The following is a 24,631-nucleotide window of genomic DNA, read 5'->3' on the forward strand; positions in this document are numbered from 1 at the left end:
TTCGACGTTGCTAGGTGGTAACGAAGCGAGGTACGGATCCAGAAAATTATTTCTTCCTTCCGATAATCACGCTGATGATGAAGGTATTACTGCAATAAAGGATTATGCGGTTACAGGAAAGCATTTTTACGAGTCAATGATGTCGGTAAGGTGTGCACGTCGTACCGTGCATCATGGGTGTTACCTACTGTCGGTAAGTAGAGTAAATATAGATCGTAAATCAACATGTGTTTACATTTTAGCGTTTAGTCGTCTCGAAACTTGGTTCTAAAAGCCTCAGAGGGTGCTACTCAGCCGGGAAACTCACAGAGGATGTGCAAAATCGTCGTACAAATACAAACTCGTATCACTCGTATGCCGTAGTCTATAAAGACATGCGAGGAGGATGTAAAAATGTTTAATGTAAATAGACACGATAAGCATGATGAGAGAATTACGGGTGTTACGTGACAACGGCGCCGTTAATTGAATAATCGGGGATCGAGTCGTCGAGCCGAACGCGGTTCTAGATCCTGGATCATCATGGCGACGCTGCCGCCGCGTAAAAATCCAACGCCGACGAAAATATCAAAGGAGGACTTGACGCCGCTCGAGATTTTACTGCAACTCGGTTTTCCAAGGCACAGAGCGTGAGTAACGAACCCCGGGATGAAACTCGATTCGAGTTTCAAACCGACGCCGAAATCCCGAAGCGTCTCGATCCCGAGTCGTAAACAAACAGCTGTCAAATTTTGACCTTGAAAACGCACCGTTTTGCACCCCGAATTTTATACCCACGTGCTTTTCTATCCCTGATTTTCGCCTCCTTAAATAAATAAATTAACAAATACTTTGATACTGATTTTCACATTCATTCTTATTCTTCTTCTTTTCATGCCTAATTATTTTTTAGAGAGAAGGCACTAGCTGCGACTGGATATCGGGGCCTGCAACTCGCCTCCGATTGGCTTCTGGCTCACGTTCGCGACCCAACGTTAGACTGCAATGAGCCCAGGGAGTACGTGTTGTACGCCTGTCCCACTGGACCACTTGCCGAAAAGCTTCTCGCTTTCTGGACCGAGAGCAGAGAGCTTGGCTGGAATGGCGCGCATAATTGCATGCCGCACGTCACTCTTGTATCGTTTTTCAAAGTACGATATTTCACTTAAAGTGCACTTTGTTTCCAAGGTATTCAATAGCCAAAAACGCTGCCTCGACTCGTTTCCATATCATCAGTTATCAAAACATTCAGAAGGGCGCCATGGAGAGTACCTGTAATCAATTTTATTGTATTACGAGTTTGCATCTGGAGTGAAGAGTATTTTATCGTAAATTTAAAGTTACCGACACACCTCGCTAATCAGAATTTTAAATTCCAGGCGCCTGACGAGGCAGCGGAGAAGCTAGCAGGACTTTTGGAGGACGTAGTTAGCCTGAAAGACAGTCCGGATAAAATCGGTCTAGAAACTTACATCTCTCCAAATTTCATGGGTCTCTTTATAGAAGAGAAGCACGCTAACTGGTTGAAAACAATCGCAGTCAAGTTTGTAAACAAATTATCGAGCCTCTCGATATCCGCCGAACCACCGACAAAGTCTCTGCATATAACACTAGCCTACCAATTTTCCGAGAGCCTTTTTCAGCCGCTGAGAAACATGGCAGAACGGTTGGGCTACACGACCCGAGCCAACTGGGAACTGAGACTCTATTCGAGGGATTCGAGGGTGGGCGACGCTCACGTTCACAAAGTCACTCATGCTCACGTACCTAGAGAACACGACGAGCTCGAGCTCAGGCCCGGAGACTATATTTACCTCTCGGAACGAGCCTGCAGCGAATCTATCGACGGATGGGTCGAAGGAACTTCCTGGCTCACCGGTATAACCGGTTACCTCCCTCTCAACCACACCAAACGTACCGCCGAATCTGACGCCTGGACGCTGCACTCGACGGTTCAGATAATTGAAAACAGGGTGGAAAGTATAGAGGAAGAAATACCCAGAACGAGAAATCCGCCGATATTATCATCTAATGAATCGTTGGATATGCCTGATGGAATACCGACCGATCATGAGCCAGTGAGTCGAACAGATTCAACCTATTTCATTCATAAACGTCTTTTATTAATCTTTTTCATGCAATAATTTTGGGAATTATAATTGCAGATGGCAGGTTCCGAGGCGCCGCAAATGTCTTCGAGGCAGATATTCATCTGCCGGCATGGCGAGCGAGTTGATTTTACATTCGGAGCGTGGATACCTTACTGCTTTGAGGCGAATGGTTGTTACGTTCGACGTGATTTGAACATGCCGAAGGATATACCAGCGCGAAATATCCAGGAGTTTCAAAACGACTGCCCGCTCACGACGCTGGGAGAAATTCAGGCGAATTTGGTAGGGCAGGCGATGAGGTCGTCGAACGTGACGATCGACGTTGCCTACGCCTCGCCTTCGCTGCGCTGTGTTCAAACGCTGTCGCAGATTCTTCAAGGGCATGGATCCGACGTGAGAATCAAAGTCGAGCCGGGTCTGATCGAGTGGCTGGCTTGGTACCCGAACGGTCTTCCGGTCTGGATGACGCCAGAGGCGCTTACGAAGGCAGGTTTTGACGTAGACTTGAATTACAAGGCCATTGTAAAGACCGAGAGTCTTCCGCAGCGGGAAAACGCCGCACAGTATTACGAAAGGAGCTTCAAATTGATTGAAAAAATAATCGAACAAACCAAGGGCAATGTCCTGATCGTTGCTCACGCCGCTTCTCTCGCCGCTTGCACCAGGCAGCTCACCGGTGGTCGAGTACCGCCTGCTGCCGAAGTGACCAGACTCGTTCAACGTGTTCCTTATCTCGCCTGTCTGACGGCTCAACAAGGCCCAGACGGATGGCAGTTGCTTCCACCTCCGTTCCCTCCGATAACTCACACCAGCAATAGTAGATTCGACTGGAAAATATTAACGTAAATAGGTATAAACATTTTTTTTATTCCTTTGCGGATGAAGGGAGAACTTTTTTTAAATTGATAACGTTTGCACATCTCACGTATTGATATAATACTAGAGAATATCGCAGACTACTATTGATACAATGAATCGATTAGATCTGATAGCCACTTGCAATTAATTATACAACGTTGCTGTCTGCGTTACTTGTACGTAACGTTGTATTGTTGAATTGTATTGTTGTCCTTCCGTCCCTCCCAATTCCGGAGTAGTTTTTTTTGAACGACTCGTTAAATCTTATTACAAAATAGTAGTTATTTAGATCTTACGTATTTATTAATCGTTATTGTACTAGCTACGGTTGGAGATATGTTTCTTCGTGAATTTTACTATTATACACGTATGAATGTATGTATACATATTTATTGTTATTACGGGTATCGCGGGCTTATATTTACTGGGTTAATTGTTGTTGGTTGTTATTGAAAATTATTATGAATCTGGTGTAAGCGATCTGAATTTTAATCTTTGTGATATTTCTGAATTTCTCAGTGTCTCAAATCAATTCATACACGAGATCCAAAATTCATTTCTCGTTTGTTGACAACAGTTACTTTCTTGTTTTTGAACGTAATAAATTATCCGTGAAAAGATTTTATCGTCAATTATGATAAATGAAAAAAAGAACAATTTCGAATCACAATCTATGTGTCTTTTGATCGTAAGATTAGGAACTACTAACTTTTACCTTAACATAGACACTCCATAATCATTACTAAATTTTAATGTACTAGGTGCGATAATTCAATTCTATATATTTACTGTTAAGTTGACCAAAGAGAATGATACATAGTACATTATAATTTCTGTATGAAAATATTTTATCTAAAATATATAAACATGCAAATGAAAATGAAAATATGAAAAATTAAAATGTTGAGGGAAACCCACACGTCGAACTTCACCACACTGATGATAAGCAACGATTCAACATTGTATAAATTTATTAATCTTCAGTCTGTACAATCGGCAATATCGAAATATTTTTTATTTGTTTATTTTATTCTATTTTCACATTAAATCCCCCCTTTGAAGTAAAAATATTATCCTTGATAAAAAAATCGTAAAAACTTTTCTATTCAGCGGTTGCGATTTTCTTCACTAAGAATCAGCAGTTTGTATTCATATAATTCTCGTAATCAACAATCTCTAGCAGTTTCATATTTCTCTTTCTCAGTTTTCGTTATGCTAACATTGGGTTAAATGTGTCCTCCCTCCTTCAGCTTGGCAACCAAAGCATCTACATCAGGTAGAATCGATCCTGCTTGTCTGACAGGTGGATCTTCGACGGAAACTATTTCAATTCTTGGCGCCGTATCAACGCCAAGATCTTTGGGGCTGACTTTTTTTATCGGTTTCTTCTTTGCCTTCATTATATTTGGTAAAGTAGCATAACGCGGCTCGTTAAGACGCAAATCGGCGCTCAACACAGCCGGTGTTTTGACTTTGATCACCTCCAGACCACCGTCTACTTCGCGTGTTATCGTTAACTCGCCAGATCCGTGTTCAACCTGAGAAAAAGAAGAAAATTCAATCTGACAAAAGGATTCAAAATGATTTACGACACAAGTAAAACGTTATCTTTTCTGTCCGCATTGTGCAATTCAATGGTTACATAATATCTCGCAACTTTGAGAATAATTGCCTAGCTATGTGTGAATCAAGTTAACAATATCAAACTAGTAAATACTTTGCTGCAAAAAGTTCCAGCTGGCCAATCCAGAACAGCTGCAGTCATCTGAGCAGTCTGATTGGCGTCGTCGTCGATAGCCTGCTTGCCAACGATCACGATGTCTATTTTCTCATCCTGAGCGAGTTTGGCAAGGATTTTAGAAACGTGAATGGGCTGCAGAGTATCGTACTCCGGACCAGCAACCTCGACATGGATTCCGCGATCCGCGCCCATCGCCAAGGCGGTTCTTATAGTTTCTTGAGCTTGTGCCGGACCACAGGAAACGGCTATGATCTCCGAGGCGAGCTTCTTCTCCTTCATTCTCACCGCCTCCTCTATCGCAATCTCATCGAAAGGGTTCATCGCGTGCTTAACGCCATCAGTTACGACGCCAGATTTGTCCGGCTTGACGCGAATCTGTGGGGATGAGTCCGAAGGTCAGAAATCAGATCAAACAGAGGGCGAAAGGTTTGTTGTTTGGTTTTGCAATTCAATAAATTAGAAAAAAAATGTTAACATCTGCGATAAGTATTGCAAATACAAGAAGGCAGAGTTCGATTAGCCAGATGGACTTTGATCCCATAGTTATATGGAATTAGGGTACATTATATTCATTTGACAACTACGTGTTGCAGTTTTTCCAAGTTTTTATAAACAGCTGACTAACGCTTGAGAAGAGTTTATTCTACTTACCTTGACCGCGTAATCGATCACCCTCTTAACGCCGACCAGAACTCGAGCCATTTTTGATAAACACGTTCGCGGTTTTCGCTGATTTAATCGAAGATATTCACACTGCTCGGTTAGTTCGAAGGGTCTGATACTCTGCGATCCAAACTAAACAGCGCCTGTGGCAGCTGTGGATCGAGGAAAGGAGGGGGGCGAATTGGTTACATCACGACAACGAGAGTAAAGTGGTCGTCACATGTGGAGTAAAAGGAGTAAAGGGATCCGATTCGATGCGATCGGACTCCACAGCGATGTAACAATAAACTCGATTAATTACGATATCGTCAGATGTAAATATTTACCTTGGCGAATTCCAATCGCTTAGAAGAACCCACGAATCGTTGATTTCACGCTTGACGCCAGCCGTGTAATCGGTTTACGATTTGAAACATCGTTGATGCGTGATATCGTACGGATGATCAGTTTTAGAGACAAGTTTTTTCTTCTTCGAAACGGTTCCTTTTCAAATATCTACGTCACGTGATAGACGGAATCGGATTCCGATTCGTCTTTGTTTATTGATTCTTCTCTCAAGTTGTGAGATATTGCCGAAGAATTTCACCGTCGAATCACACAACACCACGCGCGTTCAAAACACATAGTGAATAAAACGATTATTAGAGAGTTGTTTTGCCAGTCATAAAATATCTATCGTTCGATAAATTGTTGTTTGAAAAACGTTTCTTTCTCATAACGATTTTCTTTTGTTTTTTCACGCGCGCTTCATTTCTTTTTGCAGATGCATTCACAGCGCTCGTAGAACATTCGGGAACACTAATTTCAGTCGCGGATAGTTAAATGTGTTATCGTAATACGGAAAAAATATATCGCAGTGGATAAAAATCTGTATCTATGAGGCGTTTAGACATTGTTTGATCATTATTAACTATTTTTCTATCGTTGCTTACCACCCAAAAGTTGCAAACGAAAAACTTCCCGGTGTGATTTAAACTTCAAGAAAATGATGCTGAACTTAATAACAAGACTTAATACTATTCTGCAGCTTCGGAACAACTGGAAGAAGTTTTAATTTACAAAATGTGAGTATGTTAAAGCTGTGCAACGTTTTACTGCATGAATTTCAGGTAATTAAACCCTAACGTAGAAAAATAGCGATATTATTTTAAAAAACACGTCATTAGAATAACGCTACAAATCTTTGACCTGCTCTACGAAACGTGTCGAGACTCGCTCAACGCGCAGTTGCTTTCGGGACGCCGAAGCCACAGGTTGTTGGTCGTAGTGATTATAGTTCGACAGTGGTTGTGGGTGAGATTTTGAAAATGTGTACTTGTTGCAGCGGTGAAAAGTGTGAAGTTTGCAACTAATGAAAATGGTTTCCGATTGAAAAATAATTAAATTTAATAAAGTTTCGCAGTACTCCAATTATCTATTACTATTTTCCGATGGTTATTTATCGAAAAAAATAGACAAATGATGAAACGGAAGAAAGGAAACCAGACACCTGATGTAGGTCAGTTGGTGTATTTATTATTGAATTCACTTTTTCAAAGGTACACAACTCATATATATCAGCGATGAATATATTAAATTTGTGAATAGGATTAATACCTATGATCCCGAACGTATGATCCGTATGTATTAAGTTATCGCTTAACTATTCGTTTATTGACATGTTTTTGTTTCATCGTTTTCATGTTCATTACGGATTTACTATTTAGCAACGGTATCTTTTCTATACTTATGCGTGTAGTTATTATTATTATTATTATTATTTATAGGAAATAAATAAAATGAGAACTACAATCATCATCACCGATGTGATTTTTACAATCGATTATTTCAACTATGAATACTCGTATTTGACTTCGCTGACAAAAAAATTAACTTTGACCAATACTTGGTTGAGAATACAATTTCTCTCTTTTTTTTTTCTTCTTCTTCTTTCTATAATAAAAACGACAGTGTTCACATCCGTAGCTCCAGCCAAATTAACAAAAATTACTTATTCGTTTGTTTGTTTATAATATATGTTTAATTATTAACGAGATGACAAACGCCCATTCCACCACCGCCGCCACCTTGGCTTGCTCTCAGATTCTTCTCTCGTTACCTTTAGTTTATTTTCACTCTTCGCCCGCAAGTTACAATCACAGAGTATTTTTTCATTTAAACAACACATCTTTTTCTTTTTCTTCTTCTTCTTCTTCTTTGCTTATTTCTCTTTTGTTACATTATGTACAACAGCTTTCGATAAGCGATAAAAATTGAGATAAAAAATAGAAAAACAAAAAAAAAACAAAAAAAAAAAAAAAAACCGAAAATAACTGGAAAGAAAAAGAGAAAAACTGGCAACGACATCGTTCTCAAAATTAAATTATTGCATTTTATAATTCGTTCAGTTTGTCCGATGTTGTACAGATCGGTGAAAAAAAAAAAAAGTTGATCAAAGGTATTTAAAAGAACTCAGGACCACGTGAAGTCAGAAACGAATTTTCGTTACTTCGTTAGTATTTTTTTGTTACCAGGTATCGTGGATTTTGCTTGTTTGACTATTCTTCTCTTTTTTTTTCTTTCATTTAGAGCCTACGTTAATAATAATATCAATAACAATAACAACGTACGTATACGTTATATATTAATCCAGAGTTTCTCATCTCTCGACTGAAAGCGATTCAGAATACATATTACTTTACTTTACTTTACTTTACTTTACTATCAGTTAGGCAGTTGGCCCGACGGTGGCGATTTTCACATCCATGGTGGTGTATTTATAAAATGATGGTATTACGATATTTTTTGTTTGACGGAGAAGAAAACGATTATGTGCATACATACATATATAATACACGGTATTATATACAAAATATTCACATATCATGTGTGCACGTATTTTATGTATGACGAGAGACGGGGTGAGAGGCACGTTAAAAAAGATCAACAAATTCTTCTCTACTGTTTTCATTCTTTGTTACTTTCTTACTAACTCCTTGTTTGGTTTCTCGTTCACGTCGTTTCGGGGTGAAGAATTTCCTGTCTTTTCTTCCTTCGTTTTATATCCCTCAGAAATTACAAACCTGCTAATATTACTCGAGGATCTTCAACTGCATTCTTGATCTTGCGCAAGAACATTACCGCTTCACGTCCGTCGATCAGTCGGTGATCGTACGTCAGCGCGACGTACATCATCGGTCGAATGACGACCTGAAAATGGCAAAGAAAAAAACGAATCGTATCAAGTAGACGTAAAACGCAATTTCAAGTATTCTCGATTGCTGCTCACCTGTCCTTTAACTGCTATCGGTCTGTCGAAAACGCCGTGCATACCGAGGATCGCGCTCTGGGGTGGATTTATTATGGGCGTTCCCATTAGAGAGCCGAAGACGCCGCCGTTGCTTATAGTAAATGTGCCACCGTCCATGTCTTCGACGGATATTTTACCCTTCTTTGCCTTGTCACCGAGAGCGGCCAGCGCTATTTCTATCTCCGCAAAGTTCTTGTTCTCAACACTGCGGAGTACAGGAACAACCAGACCCTTAGGTGTCGCAACGGCAACGCTAATGTCGACGAAATCCCTGTAGACGATTTCGTTACCGTCTATCACCGCGTTCACAACCGGCTGATCTTTCAATGCGTACGAACTTGCCGCTATGAATGCGCTCATGAATCCCAACTTCAGTCCGTACTTCTTTAGGAACAGTTCTTGATTCGCTTTGCGGAATTCCATCATCTGGCTGAAAGGGCGGATGAAATTTTTTTACATACTCACATAGTTAAATGTTAAAATGTGCGATTATGATGGAATAGTATGTTCGATCAAACCTCATATCGATTTCGTTGAACGTTGTTAACATCGCGTTCGTGTTTTGAGCGTCCTTTAGCCTCTCAGCTATGCGCAGCCGCATCCTGTTCATTTTCACTCGTTGTTCAGTTCTTGTGCCGATAATTTCACGGCTGTAGTCCTCGGGTGGTAGTTGAACTCTGGCTCCCTCTAAGGACTGAACAAAAAAATTTAGGTTCATTGCAAGCTTGTACTTTTCACATAATTTTCCAAAAACTATTCTCCTGAGGCTTGCCGTTGTTGTTCAGGTATTTTTACCTGAGCGTGTTTTATCGCAGCGACAGGCATCGATGCTGTTGGTGCCTGAGGTGGAGGAGGACGCGAGGCGGGTGGAGTAGTCGGTTTAGGAGGAGGCGAAGGGGGAGTTACCTGAGTTGGTTGGGGTGTTGGAGCTGCGGGTTTGGGTGTAGCTGCTGCAGGGCTGGGAGGAGGAGGAGGAGGGGTTGCTTTTGGTGCATCCGCTTTCGCAGCAGCAGGTGCGGCTCCACCGCTGGCTCCGACGTCGATTGAACACAATTTTTGACCAGCTTTAACGGTGTCTCCGTCGTTGGCGAATATCTCCTTGATGACGCCAGAAACGGGCGCAGGAACTGGGACGGATGTCTGAAAATTTTTGCATTAGTTATGATAATTAAGTATTGATTCAAAGATGTTTCTCATCCTCGCTCGGCGTTTGAGCTAAGAATAAAAAGAGGAAACTAAACAACTAAAAGAGGAGACGGGATAAGACTTTGACGAATTAAGCAAACTGCTGCAATTACCTTGTCAGTTTCAATTTCGCAAAGTACGTCATCCTCCTTCACTTGATCCCCAGCTTTTTTATCCCATCTGACGTCACCTTCGCTTACACTCTCAGCGAATGGAGGTACGGTCACATCTTTCAGCTCCCCTGAAATATTTGAGTCACTGATGTTTATTTTCTTTTCTACCACACTAGGATATGGATTAGCAAATATTCGTGTGTTTTATATCACGTTTTCATTTTTTATATCGTAGATTAGGAACTTGACCTGAGGCACAAAAACAACAACTATGATAATAATAAAAGTAATAATAATAATCAAACGAATCACAGTAGAAAGATTGTTTTTTTTTTTTAATTCTTATTGACCCACAAATTGACTTTCTCTTCGTATCTATTTCTACTTTCAAGGCTACTTGTTGGTCTAATATCCTTCAGTTTAGACGAGTGTGGATAAAATTACTACTCTATTTCGACTATTTTTGCGATATTATTTATTGTTTATTATTTTTCTTTTATTGTTAATAGTGTCAACCCTGATAATATTCAGTCTTTTGTGCAGTTTTATTCTAGATTCTTTACTTACTTGCCTGCTTCTAGTATCAAGTTGTCTTGTTCAACGGGATTTCCCGTTAACCAAATGAATAAAATGAAGAAGTAAACAAATTCTTACATAACGACGATGTAGACCTGATATGCCTGACGTGCGTTTTCCAGTGCTGATTAAAGTTGTTTTTCGTACATCTGAAATGATAATGAAATCTTTATTCAACTATCTCATTCATGTCAACGATTATGAAAGTGAAAATAATATGATTCTTGCATTATGCGATATTAATTTGTAGTAATAATCAAGAACTCACACTGATGCCTTAGTTTCTTCAGTCAACTGTTGCTCTCCAGAGATCGCGGCTAACACGCGGCCTAAAACGATCGACAGGAAACGTCAGAAGTAAATAAAGAAATTACATACGTTAAAAACCGTATCGACATTCCATTAAGAGTTAAAATCGAAGAATCTCTATCGTCTCCAATAATCTTAATTATCCTCACCTTTGCCGCGTCGTTGATGAATCGATCTCGTCGCCTGTAAAAAAATACCAAACAAAATTAGTCGATATATAACATAAATAAAAAAACGCGATTAACATCTGTTTCGCAAGTTCGATAAACGACGCCAGAATCTTATCATCCTGCGCTATTTTTTTCATACATTTTAATATCGTAAAGCGTAAGCTAGTCGATGATAAAATCCACAGCAACAAATTACTGCGTGTGATAGAATCGTCGAATAATTCAGGTAAAATTTTTGGATGAAATGTAAAAGAATCGGCTTCGTTCTATTTAGCCATTATGTAATATCGAGGGGCAGTCAAGGAGAGTGTGAGAGGGAGGGGTGGTGTGAAAATGTAGTATCACCTGCAAGTTGGCAAGACTCAAGATGTGTGCAAATGCCTATTAGTAGTCGAAGGTGGTACGTACGGCACGAATACCGCATAGACCTGGTAATTCGCTGACTGGGGAGGAGGGGGAGGCGAGGAGGAGGACGAGGACGAGAATTGAAGCACCACAGGCCACGAGCGGTTTTGAATTTTCAGGCGATAGGTGTAGAGTTTCGAAGCTGTTGATGATGTGTGATTCGTTCGAATGCAAGGTGATTCAGCTTATTTCCTCACGTTCTACTTACCCTGGCGTTCGTCGTGGGCGAAGATACGATACGGAATAGAGCGCGAGGCACGCACCGGGAATAATTGGACAGCATCGCCCCGGCCATCCTTACAATATAAGCCTGTTTATGCCTATTTTATTATCGGGACGATACTCGCCGAGCTGCTACTCCCTGCCTAAACCTTGCCGCCTTTACTCCTTTACTCTCTCCTCGTTACTCTCCGCTATTCTCGTACTCGTTCGTCGTCGTTCTCGCCTAGTCCTCGGTTATACGGGGATCGGGATGTGGGCGAGCCAGATGCTCTGCTCGCTCAGCTCAGCTGCTTGCTAAAGAGGAAGGGAGAGAGAGAGAAAAAGAGAGAATTTCGTAAACCTTGGCCTTCTTCGTACCACTAGAGCCTAACTTCACTTCGATATTCGACCATTTGCGCTTAGTCTTTTCTCTACAAGATGGCGCCGTGTTCGATCAAACCTTTGCTTTTTCATCGAGTCACGTGACTAGATTGTTTCGTTACGTTTTTGTTTCAGTAACGGTTTTTTTTTTTCTCCTTTTCCTTTTGCATGGATTTGATCATATTTGTCAACACCGATCATGGCCGGTTATTACAAGAAGTATCTCACGCTGCTCCAATCTTGGCCTTTGGATAAAGCTAAAGTAGGCAAGTGAGTGTTATCCACTTCCGTTTTTTTGAGAAGAACTGTTTTTTTTTTTTCTTTCTTTGTCGTTCGAATATCAATCGGTTATACTAATGTTACGTAGCTGTTGCTTCTCGTCTTTTCTCGAGAATTTCATAACCTTCAAGGTAATCAAAGTCGTCAACTTTTCGGTTGATAAGTCTCTGGTTGGATAGTTTGTATTCCAAAAAAGGCGGGAGATTCAAAATTTACAATCGTTCAAATTACATTTTGATTATTCCTCGATGCAATTTAATCTCAGAAACAAGACACCCGAGGAACAAACCATTTTTATGATTTAATTTCACCACAACAGGGATTTGGGCCAGCACATCAGGGATCAGGTGAAACTGGCATTTTCCAAGGGCGATTTAAACAAGGTAGACGAGAAGCGCTGCGATTCTTACTACAATAGTTTGCAAAGGATCGCTACCAATCATCACGGAAAATTGCACAAGCGCACGCTCAACAGTACGGCCAGTGGCTTGACTGGGGACCAGTGCAACTCTGTACTATCACCAGAATTCCTTAAGTATTGGAAAGAAGAGGAAAGTGGATTGCTGTCCAAAACGGCAAGGCTCTTCGGAATAAAACAGCGTTATGACTCTAAGGACGATTAGTTGTCTCAATTCAAATATAAATCTAGTTAATCTTAGCTTAATTAATCGTCATTTAGTCCTTAAACATGTCGCGCCTTGTCGCTGGCTCCACGCCGAGATGCAGAAAGAAAATGCGAGCGCGCTTCACGTGCCGGTCATGACTGACACTGTTTTGAAATATCTAGAACCGAAACCAAAGCAGATTTTCATTGATATGACGTTCGGCGCCGGAGGTCACGCGACTAGGATTTTAGAATCTGCCCCAGACTCAAAGATTTTCGCGCTAGATCGTGACCCGGTAGCCCATGAATTGGCTCATGAATTAGCCGCTAAGTATCCAGGTAGAATTATTCCTCTACTGGGCAGGTTTTCTGAGCTACCCGACCTCCTCAGAGAGCTTAAAGTCAGACAGCGAAGTATCGATGGTATTTTATTCGATTTTGGATGCTCGTCGATGCAATTCGACGTTGCGAATAGAGGGTTTTCGGTATCCAAGAATGGGCCACTGGACATGAGAATGGACGGTTTTAGGTGCCCGGAACAGCCAACAGTTGCCGACGTCCTCGCCAAAGCGAACGAGGAGGATTTAGCTAGGATAATAAAAGTTTACGGGGAGGAAAAGCAGGCTAAGAAAATAGCCAGGGCTATAATAGAAGTTCGGTATTCTTTCAAGAAGCTTGAAACTACAAGCGAACTTGCTCAGCTAGTCGATTCGGCACTTGGCAGCGTACCGAGGCAAGACATGCTGGGCAGGTACACCAGCAGTGCGACTAAAACATTTCAGGCGTTAAGGATATTTGTTAATAACGAATTGAATGAAATCAATTACGGCATCTTTGTTGCTGAAAAGTATCTGAAACCCAGAGGCAAGCTTCTTACCATTGCTTTTCACTCCCTCGAAGATACGATCGTAAAGAGACATATTTCTGGTAATATTTCTGGTGACGTGGCCAATACTCTGCCGCTTAGGTACGTCAGTTTCGGCTTGTGTCATGGGAAATACGAAGTTGAATCCCTGATGCAAAGCCCTTGGGAAATGCTTCATAAGCATGTTATCACTCCAACCATCGACGAGGTCGAATCTAATCCTCGTTCTAGATCCGCAAAGTTCAGAGCTGCAATTTGCATCAAGTAAAGTATCGTCGTCGCGTATCGTGTAGCTGTATTGTAAACGTTTCTTTGTAAATAAAAAAACACACTCGATTCGAATTTTATGAATTAACTTTTTATCGTTTCTCCTGTATTTTTTTTTTTATCCAAATATTTTCCATCGATATTACGAGGAAATACAGTCATTTCATTGATGACAATAATTTCCCGGGTCGATTGAAATGAACAAGAAATATAATGCGAAAAGTGTTTAATAAACATCAACAAATGAGCACTTAACTCACATCTAGAGTAATATAAACATAACATATATATATATAGAAAAAATAATGAGCATGAGATAATTATGATGTAGAAATCGAATAATGCATCGTCTCTGCGATATATATTGAATATCCATGCTAAATTGCATTCAAGTTCTAACTACGTGAATGTGTAAAGAAGAAAAGCGAGAAGAAAAACAAGGAATGGCTTAACATATCACGTTGTGTTTGAGTAATGCTTAGCGACTAAAACAATCCTTCTATCTCGTCCGTTTCGCCGTTCCAATCCATGTCATAGATGCTGGGTCTAGTCGGTAAACCGGGCATCCTCATAATCTGGATAAAAAGTAGATAAAAAGTTCGATGAAAATCTGAACGATTAATTTCTCCCAAAAATCGTGAGGAAACTTTTTTTCCCAATATAATTTCAAACAGAAATGACTCACCTCGCCCACCATAGGGACGACAAATCCTGCACCGACCGATACAAATATGTCCGTTATCTCCAGGGTGAATCCAGTCGGAGCTCCCTTTATCGCAGCGTCGCCGGTAAGAGAATTCGAAGTCTTAGCCATGCATAAAGGCAGCTTGTCGTAGCCAAGTTTAGTGTACTCTTCAATTTTCTGCTTCACCTGAAACACGAGGGTAAATTTTTCAGTGACTCAAGTGTAAAGAATAATTTTTTTACCTCGACGTTTAGTGCAAAATGAATTTGTAAACCTAAACTTACCTTATCGACTAGAACGACTTGACCAGCGCCGTACATTTCTTTCGCAATGATATTTATCTTCGCTTCGATTCCAGTGTTAAGATCGTACAGTAGCTTGAAGTCACTCGGCTTTTTAGTGGCAGCAATAACTGCGTCGGCTAATTCTACCGCGCCTTCTCCTCCTTTCGCCCAGTGAGTGCAAATCACTGCATCCGATGCACCTGTAGCCAAAGCGGCTTCCTTGATCAAATTCAATTCTGCTTCCGTGTCGGTCCTGAGGAGAAAAGTAACGGCAATTAAGTTTTACTCGGATTATATAACTTCTCAAATCATCGTGCTAACTAACGTCTCCTTAAGTAAAACTTACGCGTGACTATTGATCGCCACTACAACAGGAACTCCAAACTTAGTTCCATTGCTGATGTGCTTTATGAGATTCGGCAAACCCTTTTTGATTAGCTCCAAGTTCTCCGTAACGTATTGGGGCTTCAACGGCGCTCCTGGAGTGACCGCAGGACCTCCTCCGTGCATTTTTAGAGCCCTGACAGTCGTCACTAGTACAACAGCGTTAGGAACGTGTCCCGAAGTGCGACACTTTATGTCAAAGAATTTCTCCATCCCAATGTCTGAGCCGAAACCAGCCTCCGTCACTACAAATCCGTTCGACCCGACTAATTTCAGTCCAATTGCGTCTGCTATTATCGACGAACAACCATGCGCTATATTTGCAAACGGTCCAGCGTGCACCAGCACCGGCGTTCCTTCTATCGACTGCATCAACGTCGGCTCGATGGCATCCTTCAGCAGGACAGCCATTGCACCAGTGGCTCCCTGTCGTGGATTAAAGGGAGATAAAATATATCGAAGAGCTAACGGAGCAGTTTTAAATCCACAAAAAAATTCTTACAAAGTCATCGGCGGTGAGAGGCTCTCCGCTCTTGCTGAAACCAACCACGATGTTCGCCAGACGATTCTTCATGTCCTCGACGTTGGTCGAAAGCGCTAGAATAGCCATTATTTCCGAGCCAACCGATATGCAGAAGGACGTCTCTCTGCTTTTTCCCTTCTCGGTGGGACTCTGACCTATCGTTATCTTGCGGAGGAATCGATCGTTCAGATCGACGACTGATCGGACCAGAAAAAAAGCAACATATTAAATCGATCACTTCTTATTCTCAAAAGAGAATACGAATACGATAAAATCAATCTATACTTCGTTCTCACCTCTGGTCCAAGTGATATTTTCAGGATCGATATCCAGCCTTGCGAATCGCCGTTGTTCCTCCTCGGTCAACGAGTTAGGATCAGTCTTCTTGATCCCAATTTTTTCAAGCCTGCGGAGTTGAATCTTTGAGAACTTTCTCTCTCCTTTAACGGTCGGTACGAGCCTGTCGAAGAGCGCTTTATCCGATTGCGTACTCTCGTGGAAATATCTGGCATCTATCTGTGCCGCCAAAAGATTATTCGCCGCTCCGACCGCATGGATATCCCCTGTTAAGTGGAGATTGAATTCCTCCATCGGTATCACCTGCGAGTATCCTCCACCCGCGGCTCCTCCTTTTACTCCAAATGTCGGACCCTGGCTGGGCTGACGAAGCGTAGCGAACGAGTTTCTTCCCTTGTGCGCCGACAGAGCCTGGACGAGACCGAGAGTCGTCGTACTCTTGCCCTCGCCCAGCGGAGTCGGAGTTATACCGGCGACCACTACGTACTTTCCATTCTCCTGGTCCTTCAAGCGTTCCAGAACTCGCAGGCTTATCTTGGCCTTTTTGTTGCCGTAGAGGCTGTACTCGCTGGGACTAAGACCGATCTCCTCCGCCAATACGCCAACGTTCTTTGGCTCTTGGCTCCTCGATATCGTTATGTCGTTTGGTATCGGTTCGACTCTCTTCAGCGGCAGCGCCTTAAAGCTCCATGTTGAACTGAGCAGTTTTTCTGCGGAGCGAAGCGCCGAAATCACAGTGTTTTTCATCAGCATTGCAACCGTCATCGGACCCACACCACCTGGCACCGGCGTTATGTATGACGCAACTTTGGACGCCTCTGCGTAAGCTACGTCTCCTACCAATCGTTGACCGCTCTTCTTTGTGGGATCTGGAATTTCAATGGAACTCGATGTTGAAATTCGAACGCTAGGAGGGTCGACGCCGATCTTGCATTCTTTGAAACTCATTGTTCGCAATAAAATACCTTACGATCGTCAACTACTAATTACCTGGTATGCTATTTATGCCGCAGTCGATTACAACTGCGCCAGGTTTTATCCACGATCCTTTGACCATTTCTGGCTGACCTATGCCGACGACAAGAATGTCTGCCTGAGAGACCTGAAATATTTTTTTTTTAACAAAACATCAGCAAAATCTGGGAATCTCGACGTATTTGTATTTGTATTTGTATTAAATTCTTACTCACAACTTTCGGTAGATCCTTGGTCCTCGAATGACAAACAGTCACCGTTGCATTCTGCCATTTTAGCAGTTCTGCTACCGGCGTTCCGACTATTTTACTTCGCCCCAAAACGACTGCCTGTGCTCCTGATATTGGCACTCCGCTCCTGTAAGGAATCGTTGCAGGATTTAGAAAATTGTTATCTATAACTACGCTCAATAGTTGAAAGTTTTCTTTCTGGATTATAGCGTGCAAAATTCTTTCCATTTATAAATCAAATTGCAGTCGAGTTCTTGATCTAATTTCAAGGAAAAATTTATCGCTAAGGTAATCAAATTAATATCTACTGTTAAACTCACTTTTTTATTAGCTCGATACAACCGTTCGGAGTACACGGTAAAAATCCACTCATATCTCCGATCGCCACACGACCCTCATTGATTGTATTCAATCTGTAATCACAATCACAGAAAACTTAGTTGTTATAATAACGCTGTGCATCTGCGTCTCATAAAATTTTTACCACATTTGCTATCGATCTTGAAAAATTTCTAAACGTAAAAGTTAACAAAATCAGAATTCTTGTTTCTTTGAATAAGATATTCTAATTCTCTTGTTGAATGTTTTTTTTTTTTTTTTTTTTCGTCATCTTGAACAATATTTCCAGTACAACCCTATGAAAAAAAAAAAAAAATAGTCAATTTTTTTGATACAGTCTATTATATACGCATTTTTTTTTTCTCTTCCTTTTCATACATCGTATTAGCAAAAATATTTTATCCTACATCGATTATTCAACGTTATTACGTTATCTGATATCTATAATGTAATGCAATCCTATCGGGTGATTAAGATTTCGAAATTAAAATCTTATATTATCAACATCGTTTGTATGTATGTAACAAGCGTGAATTTATATCTCTTTAAGTTTGAAGTTTTATAATGCTAATTACGCAACGGTCATTGACGTCGATAAATTATTTACATACGTATATACGTACAACGTATACATGAATGTTAAAGGGCAATTGGTGCTCCGATTAGATTACCGCCAATCAATCTACACGGTGTTCAAAAAATAAGATTCAAACATAATATACGATAAATCGAAGAAATAGAAGAACACAAGTCTTATTTTCCAGTAATACAAAAATTTTGCGATTTTCCATTTTTCTCTCTTTATAAAAAAAATTACAGGTGATTTAAGAATACGTTAAAGTAACAGTAACAGTAATAATAATAATAATAATAACAACAACAATTTACTCACCCGTCGACGTCTTTCGCGGGTGAAACTGTGTCGGTGATCAGATGAGAGTCGATTTTGTTTACGGAATCGAGTGGCATTTGAACAATTATTCCATGAACGTTTGGATCGTCGTTAAGTTTGTTTATACGATTAATTAATTCAGTTTCTGTAGTTGTGTTTGGTAATTTAACGTGATTCGCATCGATCCCGATTTCACTCGCAGCTTTTATTTTCATACGTATGTAAACGTTCGAATCTTCCCTCCCGCCAACTTGGACAATTGCTAAACCAGGTGCGAATTTCGGTAGCTTTGATTGCATCGCTTTTACATCTTGAGTTATGGCGGCGCGGATTTCTCTGTAATTGCGTAAAAAAAGAAAAATGAAAATTTGAAATGATCGTTATTTTAGAACGTTTCGTTCAAATTTTTTTTTTTTTTTTTTTTCTTGGGTTGGTATTTTCTTCGATATTTTGAATTCTATTAACGATAATAATAACAATAATAATAACAATAACAACACAGTAATGGCGGTTATTTACACGCACAGCGATTCGCAATTGTTTATTTTATCTCACCGCCGTGTAAAATCCCGCGCGTTACTTACATAACCTAAAAAAAATTTGTTATATATATATATATCTATATAATATCTATATTCCAGTGAGGATTTTCTAGTTTTGATTTTTTATCATCCTTTTATCATGACTGGTTTTTAAATCTTCATGTTTTTCAATCGTTTCTCGTTTTTATATCTCTCCGATACTCACTTGGCTAATTCTGTGCCGGATAGCACGACGCCACGTGTTTCGGGCAGATCCATTTTCCTTCGATTTATAATTCTGTAAAAATAATAAACAAATGATTTTAAGTATTCATTTAACCGTCCATAATCACTTGTCTTCGAAGAATATTTGTAAAAAACAATATATGACTTAAAAATTATCAGAATTTCGAAAAATTTGTTTTCTACATACTACTATTAATTAGGAAGATCGCTTTAAAATATCTAATTGTTACATCTTCACCGATTTTTATTGTTTTATTTTTAATACTCTTCCTTTTCTTTTATCCCTGTGAAATAAAAAAATCTCAAAAAATTAATCCAAAATTTACCGTTAAACGGCTCAACTTTTTGTATTCTCGATCTTATTAGCAATTTATTATCAATTTCTTAACTACCTTCAAATACTTACTCAACTCTCGCGAGTATCACAAGATAAACTCGACTACTACTCGGCTCGAGACTATGCTGAGCTGAGAAGACCTGTTTTTCTCTTTATCTTTCTCTCTCTCACTCTCCGCCTTCTAATCTCTTTATCACACACATTGTTTTCACACATGCGCACATTTCACACTCTATGGACTTGTGTATTGGTGGTGGCTAATCTGTAGGCGCACTTCGAACTACTTTAGAGGGGATTTGATTGCCTCATACGTTGTAACATGCGTTTAACATACACACACATTCGATGACCTGACGGGCAGCCATAGATTGGCGGGAATATTTGAACGACTGTTAATAAAAATTTTTTTGAATCGTTGATTTATTTTTTTATCACTGATTTATATCATCTATCGGTTTATCCAGTCGTTCGTATATTCGTTTTGGAATCTACTATAATTTAAATTCGTTTAAAATTTGCTTCAGTATTTTTTGATGGAAGAAATAATCGTCAGCAATGGGGTAAAAAATTTTTTTTTTTTACGGATTTTTATTAAGTATTTTGTTCACGTTTTCTTTAGAACTGTGAACAATTAAAAACAGAAGAAACTTACGAATCGTTAATTGCAAAAAACGAAATTATGTTTAGAAAAGTGTGAAGACAAGCTTACTTGAATGATAATAATCGTTTCGATACTTGTAGTAATCTTCCCATTCGGGTGAATGTAATTATGTATACGTTGAATTCGACGTCGATTGAGTTTACAACATTAATGAACTAACGAGACGATAATTAAATGCGATTCTCGTCTTACCCCCAGCTGTTCGCGTTTGATTTAAGAAACTGAAAAACAGAATCGATTTTATTCACTCACTTACGTTTCATTCGTTATCATATCATATATTTCTTGTGATTGTGTGATCAATTCGTATCGGCATTTCATGTCATTTTTATAACACCCACATGGTACGCGTGATTTGTTTGTCGCATTTTTTTATCCCATTATTTGCAGGGTTCTTATTTATCATTTTATTTTAATTCCAAGTCGCGTATCTAATGCCAAATATTGTGCAATTCTTGTCTACAACAAGACGATAGTTGGTTAGTTATTATTATTATTATTATTAGTTATCTTGCTCTCTTCTCGCAGAGATCAAGGCTGCGAAGCGAGAGATGCGTTCGCCTCGAAACACGTCTTTTACAGCTTCGACTATGTAAAGAAATATTGAAAATTAAACGCGAATAGATCGTTTCTCGTTTCGACTAGTTTTTTCTGTTTTTGTCTGTTTTTTTTTTATTTTCTCTTTGCCTTTGATTTATGTCATTGATTTCACGGATAATTTGAAATCGTAATGGCGGAAGTAATTTTTGTTTTCCTCACACTGTAGTCGAGAGCGATATTTGAAAATTTCATTTAATTTTTCTTGCAAATCTTGCAATTTTCTTAAACGTACTACATATATATATATATATATTATCGTAATGATAATCATATTAGTTGCATACGTGTTCAATACAATTCAGTCAATTTCCCAATTGATTTGTTTTTGTTTGCTTTATTACGCGTGACGTACTACGAGTTGAAAATATTTTTATCGCGTGTCCAATCAGCAATTATTCACTAACGAGAATGATCGTATAATAAACATTCTTACCGATAAACAATTTCTAATCTGTTCGTTCTGATTGGTTTTTATCAAACTTGTGTATCGCATTTTATTGTATATGCAGAAGAGTTCAAATCCGCAATTGAAAAAATCGCGTCTTTTTATCCGTAACATCGAATCAAATTTCAAATTTATTAATTTCACCAAGTTTTTCATTCGATTTTATAGAAAGAAGAGAGAAAAAAGAAAAGCAAAAAAAAAAAAAAAAAAAGTTAAATTTTTTTTTTATATCGACTTTTTGTATCTGGATTAGTTTCTCATCTTGCTTTCAGCGGATCGAATTCAACATTTGTGTATTTCCATTTAAAATCTAAAAGATACTTGGCACGGTGCGTGGATTGAAAAAAAAATTTGCTAAAATTTTTTTTCAAATGTATATACATATATATATATATATGTTGTGTGTATATATATATATAATAACTATATGCATATATATCACGAGTTTATATACCTATAATAATCCTAGGCTACACTGCAAACTCGACCTGCGAAACTTCGCCGAGGTAAACTCGACAAAAACAGTTTTAGTTCTCCATCGTTAAGGTGTACGTCCTGCCAAACCTGTGTGTAATGTCTGTGGGGCATTCCACGCCAAATCGACAACTCTGACCCTCGACATCTTGGATTTGGTTAGGAATTTTCTTATGTTTATGTTCCAACTCTGAAGATTTTTTTTTCTTGATATTTTCAAAGATACTTGTTCAACTTATGATTTTTTAAAACCAACCATGTCTTTGGACGTCTCATTTAGAAATGAGGCAAGAATTAGAAAAAAAAAAAAAAAATCTTTCAGACATTTGTTTTTACATTTTTTTTTCTTCTTAAGCTTTTTTAAGAAAATAAATAATAGAATTATAATAATTAGAAGCAGTAGTTAGTCTTTTGTTGGTTTACTACTTGAATATTTTTATTCATTGACTACGATTCTTAAGAATTTTCCACAGGTTATTTTTTTTTTTTTTTTTTTAAATACGTCCTTAGACACGTCGGTTTTCTGAAATCATGACTTAAACCAAATTCACTCAAAAGAAAAAAAAAAAAAAAAAAAAAAAAAACAACGACAACAAAGAATCTGAAAAAATTTTCCGAGCACTTTTTACAGTTGTAAAAAAAAAAATAAAAAAAAAGGGCTGGACCAAATCCAAGATGTCGAGGGTCAAATCCTGGTCCATTTGGCGTGGAATATCCCATGTACAGTAGGAACTTGGCCTTTCTTCTTCTTGCAGGCCTGCAGCTTATACAATCCGATTGCTATTCGCCTAATTTACTCCAGTCCAAGTTTGTCGTTCGCCCCCCTCGATTCTACCGCGTATCTCGCAAAAACTGTTCAACCTCTTTGATCCCGTGTCAGAAATTATAATTATATATATTTACTCAAAATCGATGATACTTCGAGTATTTAAGTTGCATTTTGAATTTCAATTGTACGAATTACGACGATCTGAGAAATCGATCGTAAGATTATTTACTTTTCTATTTCTATTTGGCTTTAACAAAAAAAATGAAAAAAATAAAAAAATGAATTCTCCGATTTTTGGTTATTCGTTTATCTATGCGCCGCAATTTTTACCTGAGAGAATAAAAAATTCCGGTAAAATTCTTTGTAAAAATAATATTACGCATACAAATGTGTTCAAATAAAAAATAAAAAAAATCGTCAAGTTTTATAAATTTTTCAACTTACGGTGTCTGGAAATTTTCTAAAAGGGGCAAGTAAAAAATGTTGAAACGTCACGTTTTTAAATTCATAGTTTTGAAAATTTTCATCGTGTATAGTTTCACATGTATTCTGAACTTTCGAATTATTCACGTCTTTGGATTATGATATAATCTCATTATTGTTAATAAATTATAACGACGAACAGTTGAATAACAGTGAAAGAAATTCGCCAAAATATAATATCGTTTAATTTATTATTTCGATTCAATGTATCTGTAATGATATTATGTAACTAACATTAAATCCGAATGGACAAACGATTCTATACATATATATATACCTAGGCGATTTGTACGACAGATATATATATATATATATGTAAACAACCCGATCCCTTAAATACAATTACGATGCGGTTGCTCGCCCGTTGAGTTCAATCGAAAACCGGGTAATCATTGAAGATTATTGTAAGATTAACTAAAGATCCTTTCGTATCGCGAATATCGGAATCAAATTGGCGTATGTCTCTTCTGCTTATACATTATAGTACATATGAATATATTAAATTGTATATTAAAAAAAAAAAGAAAAAAAAAAAAAAGAAAGAAAACGACTAATATTAATATACTAAAGAGCTCAAACTTTGAGAGCGTTTCGTTTTTTTTTTTTTTTTTTTCTCCACTTTGGAACAATATTTTCGTTTTTTTTTCCGACCATTTTTTTGAATTTTCTCTATCTTGATGCATTTTTTTTTTCTATCCTTAGTCGTGAAAACCAAATTCATCACCTGATTACATGTATATATATATATATATATATATATACATATATATATATATATATATATATATTAGAGTGTTTATAAAAAAAAAAATTTTGATTTTCCATCGGGCCACACCTGAAATAGTTAGTTTGGATAAAAATGAAAATTTTTCCAAAAGATTAATAATATGTAACATATATATGAAATCAGGTGACAAATTTGATTTTCACGATTAAGGATAGAAGAAAAATGCATCAAGAGAGAGAATGAGGGAATTTAACAAATGGGGGAAGAGTAATTAAAAGGATTTTTTAGAAAACGAAAAATTTAATTCCCTTGCTTCTCTCTTAGTTTTTATTTTCTCTCTCTCTATATATATATATATATATATATATATGTATCGTTTCGTTGAAATTTTTTCATAATTTATCATTTCATTTCTTTTAAACCTAACAAATGAAATTTACAATTTCGGGTATTGAGAAAAATTTTTTATTTTATTTCCACGTTCAGATCTCGACCATTATTTTTACTTTCTCAAACCGGTTGTAATGTGAATAATAATAATTAAACGACGAATCAGTTGATTTATCAATAAAAAAAAGAAGAACAAGAGTAAGAATGAGAAAAAAAATAAACAAATAAGAAAGAAGAAAAAATAAAAAAAAAAAAAAATGGTCATCGCGTGACATCACATCATTATTACTGTCATAAAAATTTCGCGACGAGAATCGCCAAACAGGACATACGCCCCTTTGAAATTTCCCTTCTAATAACGACACAGGTAATC

General features: G+C 38.3%; 6 protein-coding genes across 7 annotated transcripts; 3 read left to right on the plus strand and 3 right to left on the minus strand.

Moving 5' to 3' along the window:
* Positions 1-336: 336 nt before the first annotated feature.
* Positions 337-3,822, plus strand: LOC124414014 (protein UBASH3A homolog). Its single transcript, XM_046894866.1, has 4 exons — positions 337-629; positions 893-1,130; positions 1,359-2,057; positions 2,145-3,822. Exons 1-4 carry the CDS (start codon positions 523-525, stop codon positions 2,934-2,936), a joined length of 1,836 nt encoding a protein of 611 aa, XP_046750822.1. The 5' UTR covers positions 337-522; the 3' UTR covers positions 2,937-3,822.
* LOC124414019 (electron transfer flavoprotein subunit beta) lies at positions 3,714-5,512 on the minus strand. Its single transcript, XM_046894875.1, has 3 exons — positions 5,341-5,512; positions 4,666-5,064; positions 3,714-4,486 (listed from the first exon to the last, which is right to left on the minus strand). Exons 1-3 carry the CDS (start codon positions 5,389-5,391, stop codon positions 4,175-4,177), a joined length of 762 nt encoding a protein of 253 aa, XP_046750831.1. The 5' UTR covers positions 5,392-5,512; the 3' UTR covers positions 3,714-4,174.
* A 2,376-nt stretch (positions 5,513-7,888) lies between these two features.
* On the minus strand, positions 7,889-11,918 carry LOC124414016 (dihydrolipoyllysine-residue succinyltransferase component of 2-oxoglutarate dehydrogenase complex, mitochondrial). Its single transcript, XM_046894870.1, has 9 exons — positions 11,608-11,918; positions 10,974-11,007; positions 10,784-10,844; positions 10,594-10,664; positions 9,940-10,067; positions 9,437-9,781; positions 9,160-9,335; positions 8,621-9,071; positions 7,889-8,541 (listed from the first exon to the last, which is right to left on the minus strand). Exons 1-9 carry the CDS (start codon positions 11,692-11,694, stop codon positions 8,407-8,409), a joined length of 1,488 nt encoding a protein of 495 aa, XP_046750826.1. The 5' UTR covers positions 11,695-11,918; the 3' UTR covers positions 7,889-8,406.
* Positions 11,919-12,142: 224 nt separating this feature from the next.
* On the plus strand, positions 12,143-12,883 carry LOC124414021 (ubiquinol-cytochrome-c reductase complex assembly factor 2). The gene is made up of 2 exons (XM_046894879.1): positions 12,143-12,251; positions 12,580-12,883. The coding sequence occupies exons 1-2, from the start codon at positions 12,181-12,183 to the stop codon at positions 12,881-12,883; spliced, it is 375 nt and encodes a 124-aa protein (XP_046750835.1). The 5' UTR covers positions 12,143-12,180.
* A 97-nt stretch (positions 12,884-12,980) lies between these two features.
* LOC124414018 (probable methyltransferase-like protein 15 homolog) lies at positions 12,981-14,068 on the plus strand. Its single transcript, XM_046894874.1, has one exon. It carries the CDS (start codon positions 12,981-12,983, stop codon positions 13,995-13,997), a length of 1,017 nt encoding a protein of 338 aa, XP_046750830.1. The 3' UTR covers positions 13,998-14,068.
* Positions 14,069-14,119: 51 nt separating this feature from the next.
* Positions 14,120-20,477, minus strand: LOC124414012 (C-1-tetrahydrofolate synthase, cytoplasmic). 2 transcript variants are annotated; one of them, XM_046894864.1, is made up of 12 exons: positions 20,419-20,477; positions 19,353-19,424; positions 18,606-18,941; positions 17,695-17,787; positions 17,360-17,501; positions 17,160-17,271; positions 16,169-17,038; positions 15,852-16,069; positions 15,312-15,775; positions 14,966-15,218; positions 14,682-14,867; positions 14,120-14,571 (listed from the first exon to the last, which is right to left on the minus strand). In XM_046894864.1, the coding sequence occupies exons 1-12, from the start codon at positions 20,460-20,462 to the stop codon at positions 14,482-14,484; spliced, it is 2,880 nt and encodes a 959-aa protein (XP_046750820.1). In that variant the 5' UTR covers positions 20,463-20,477; the 3' UTR covers positions 14,120-14,481. The 2 variants fall into 2 exon arrangements, with proteins under 2 accessions (XP_046750820.1, XP_046750821.1); XM_046894865.1 differs by lacking the exon at positions 20,419-20,477 and adding an exon at positions 19,779-19,851.
* Between the last annotated feature and the right edge of the window lie 4,154 nt (positions 20,478-24,631).

The sequence above is a fragment of the Diprion similis genome, chromosome 13, assembly GCF_021155765.1.
Source record: "Diprion similis isolate iyDipSimi1 chromosome 13, iyDipSimi1.1, whole genome shotgun sequence".
Lineage (NCBI taxonomy): Eukaryota > Metazoa > Arthropoda > Insecta > Hymenoptera > Diprionidae > Diprion > Diprion similis.

Excerpts from the sequence above, each read along its gene's own strand:
- LOC124414019 (XM_046894875.1), bottom strand. The coding sequence starts at position 5,391 with ATGGCTCGAGTTCTGGTCGGCGTTAAGAGGGTGATCGATTACGCGGTC. Across the intron at positions 5,065-5,340 it reads TGATCGATTACGCGGTCAAG|ATTCGCGTCAAGCCGGACAA; the intron begins GTAAGTAGAATA and ends TCATCCCCACAG. Across the intron at positions 4,487-4,665 it reads CTGGAACTTTTTGCAGCAAA|GTTGAACACGGATCTGGCGA; the intron begins GTATTTACTAGT and ends TCTTTTTCTCAG.
- LOC124414018 (XM_046894874.1), top strand. The coding sequence starts at position 12,981 with ATGCAGAAAGAAAATGCGAGCGCGCTTCACGTGCCGGTCATGACTGAC.
- LOC124414016 (XM_046894870.1), bottom strand. The coding sequence starts at position 11,694 with ATGGCCGGGGCGATGCTGTCCAATTATTCCCGGTGCGTGCCTCGCGCT. Across the intron at positions 9,782-9,939 it reads GCGAAATTGAAACTGACAAG|ACATCCGTCCCAGTTCCTGC; the intron begins GTAATTGCAGCA and ends AAAAATTTTCAG. Across the intron at positions 9,072-9,159 it reads TTCAACGAAATCGATATGAG|CCAGATGATGGAATTCCGCA; the intron begins GTTTGATCGAAC and ends CCGCCCTTTCAG.
- LOC124414021 (XM_046894879.1), top strand. The coding sequence starts at position 12,181 with ATGGCCGGTTATTACAAGAAGTATCTCACGCTGCTCCAATCTTGGCCT. Across the intron at positions 12,252-12,579 it reads GATAAAGCTAAAGTAGGCAA|GGATTTGGGCCAGCACATCA; the intron begins GTGAGTGTTATC and ends TCACCACAACAG.
- LOC124414014 (XM_046894866.1), top strand. The coding sequence starts at position 523 with ATGGCGACGCTGCCGCCGCGTAAAAATCCAACGCCGACGAAAATATCA. Across the intron at positions 1,131-1,358 it reads CTCTTGTATCGTTTTTCAAA|GCGCCTGACGAGGCAGCGGA; the intron begins GTACGATATTTC and ends TTTAAATTCCAG. Across the intron at positions 2,058-2,144 it reads TACCGACCGATCATGAGCCA|ATGGCAGGTTCCGAGGCGCC; the intron begins GTGAGTCGAACA and ends TTATAATTGCAG.
- LOC124414012 (XM_046894864.1), bottom strand. The coding sequence starts at position 20,462 with ATGGGAAGATTACTACAAGTATCGAAACGATTATTATCATTCAA. Across the intron at positions 19,425-20,418 it reads AAACGATTATTATCATTCAA|AATTATAAATCGAAGGAAAA; the intron begins GTAAGCTTGTCT and ends TTATTTTTACAG. Across the intron at positions 14,868-14,965 it reads AAGTCGTTCTAGTCGATAAG|GTGAAGCAGAAAATTGAAGA; the intron begins GTAAGTTTAGGT and ends CTCGTGTTTCAG.